Below are 2,486 nucleotides of genomic sequence, written 5' to 3' on the forward strand. Positions count from 1 at the left end.
CTCACACACACTCTCTCTCTCTCTCTCTCTCTCTCTCTCTCTCACACTCTCTCACCCTGTCGCCCCCTTCCTCGCTCGCTCTTATCTCTCCGCATTTCTCGTCTTTTCTAGGGTGGTATCTACTGGTTCATGCTTATTGATTACTATGGTGCCTCCCTGTCTCTACTGATGCTCGCCTTCTGCGAGGTGGTGGCGATCACGTGGATCTATGGTACGTCATATTTTTTGCGTACAGATATTTTTGCGAATTCAGACTTGACGGACAAGTTCGCGAGTGGTTAATTTTGCGGTCGGTGAATTATGAATTATTCGGTATGAATTATTCGCGTGATGTTATTTTCGCGGTCGGGGACGCGTTCGCGAAATTCGTGAAAATTAACCCACCGGGAAATATACAGCGTATACAGTAATCATGGCTTATATAGCCAATGTTGTGAAGTGTTATTACTTCTAAACAAAAAAAACTCTTAAATCAACAGCTTTCGCCAAATCTCTCTTTAGTTTTTCGCGAACTTGAGCATTTACAGTGAGCAGTACAGTTCTTTGATCTCCTACAGCGCTATCATATATAGTTCGTCAACTTCGCAAGACCACTATATTTAGCAGAATACGAAGTTGTGTCGCCATCTATCGGGGCATTTTATCTGAACGGATAGATTTTTCGCTGGGAATGTTGGCGAACGTTGCCTTCAAATATACAATCAACAATCAGTATTCATAACCTCTACGCAACCGTAGACATTTCGTCATGTCTGTCGCCATTTAATTTTGACGATGTTTTTTCGATTCAACTTCTATAAATCGGGGTAATACTCGCCCGAATCTGGGATTCAATTGAAAAAGTACGTAAGCCCTAATGTTTGTTTAGCATTGCGTTATCGTAGTGTAAATTACATATGGGCGAACTTATGTAACTCGTACTACCGTAACGTGGCTATAACTGCGGACAGTGTAACTATCGTCTGCAATGCCTATAATATGCCAGACATGTTCTGCTTGCATCTATGACAAATACGACATACGCATATACGCTCTCCTATGACACTATTTGTCACAGGAAGATTCTTCCTATGACAAATATTGGCGAGTCAACTTCGTTCCGCTTTACAGCTGAAATTCGCTGCTTGCGTTCATAATAGCGCTTCTAAACTCCTATGATGCGCACAACACATACAACAATATTTGTCATAGGAGGAATCTTCCTATGACAAATAGTGTCATAGGATAGCGTATATGCGTATGTCGTATTTGTCATAGATGCAAGCAGAACAGGTTGATATGCCGAATGGTATAGCTGAGCTTGTGTCGTGTTGTGTTTGTTGTGGTATAGGTACGGATAGACTATCTGCTAATGTAGAAGAAATGACAGGTCGACCGGCACCATTGTACTTCAAGCTATGCTGGCGCTACCTATCGCCTTTGCTAATTCTGGTAATATATGGTAATAATATTCTGGCAAAAATGTGCAAAATATTCAGACTGGAAAAAAAGCTGACTATCTCCTGCACCTCCTCCTCCTCTGCCTACAGTAGGAAATCTAGTTATCTATTCACTCCGTGATAACATGAGATGTTAATTTAGCTCGTTATTGTTTATATGCTGCTTAGCCTAATTCACGTTGATTTGTCTTATGGAAAAAGAAGTAGCATGTGTGGCGGCTTTCTACTAACTGTTACCTTGCAATAATTATTTGCAGATGTTCGTTGACGGTACTATATGTTTCGGGTGGAAGAATCGCTTAGTCCGTTACTAATTGATTATGCGCGGTCACTAGGTGGCGGGGGCAGGAATCACAGAAGAGTCGTGCGGTGATAATCATTAGGATATGTGTGAGCCAACCCTTTAACTCGTCATGTAAGCGGTCACTCGCAGATAAGCATATATATAGTATATATATAATGGTCATGGGGATTCTATTAGTTTGTGTTTACTGTCATTTAGGTTGGGTAGGCGGTTAGGGTTGAGGGTTTATCATCATTAATCATTAATGCAATCTATGATAGTCAAGTTGGGACACTCGTATGGAGGTGATCTAGCCGTTTCTACAATAAGTTACTCATTCCATGATGTTGCGTGTGACGGTGGTACGTAGTAATGTTCGGTGACAGCTCGTGATCGTATCAGATGTAACGTTACTGGATGTAGTTAGTAGTGCGTCACTCGCAGTGGGCGGGCACAATCGAGCTAGAACCCATGTAAGCCCGAAATTCGAAATGCGCGCGCGCCCGACGCGGGACGTAATTTTACTCGATTGTGGCGCAGTCTGTGGCTGGCGCACGAGCCTCAGGTGATCTGGGGCATTAACCACTTATTCCTGCAAGTAATTTTACTCGTGTGGCGTGCGACCGCGTGAAAATGCTTTACGGCGTGAGTATTTTGACTCATGCGTCACTTTTTACTTGTAGTAGACTAATGAATCTACGATTTCTATGGGGGCGTAATTAGAAATGCGTATAGATACGGACGCCCAACCTCATAGATGGGTT

The 2,486-nt window shown here is 42.6% G+C and overlaps 1 protein-coding gene across 1 annotated transcript in view; it reads left to right on the top strand.

Annotated features, from left to right (window-relative positions):
• The window catches only part of LOC106818662 (sodium- and chloride-dependent GABA transporter ine-like), a gene marked incomplete at its 5' end in the record, with an annotated part of 11,074 nt that extends 9,252 nt beyond the window's left edge, over positions 1-1,822 (top strand). The window contains 3 exons of the mRNA XM_014823349.1: positions 112-211; positions 1,331-1,431; positions 1,775-1,822. Coding sequence (XP_014678835.1) covers positions 112-211; positions 1,331-1,431; positions 1,775-1,822 — 249 coding nt within the window. The remainder of the gene's footprint in view (positions 1-111; positions 212-1,330; positions 1,432-1,774) is intronic.
• Positions 1,823-2,486: the final 664 nt, after the last annotated feature.

This window comes from Priapulus caudatus, unplaced genomic scaffold (genome assembly GCF_000485595.1).
Source record: "Priapulus caudatus unplaced genomic scaffold, Priapulus_caudatus-5.0.1 Scaffold2415, whole genome shotgun sequence".
NCBI classification, from domain to species: domain Eukaryota; kingdom Metazoa; phylum Priapulida; class Priapulimorpha; order Priapulimorphida; family Priapulidae; genus Priapulus; species Priapulus caudatus.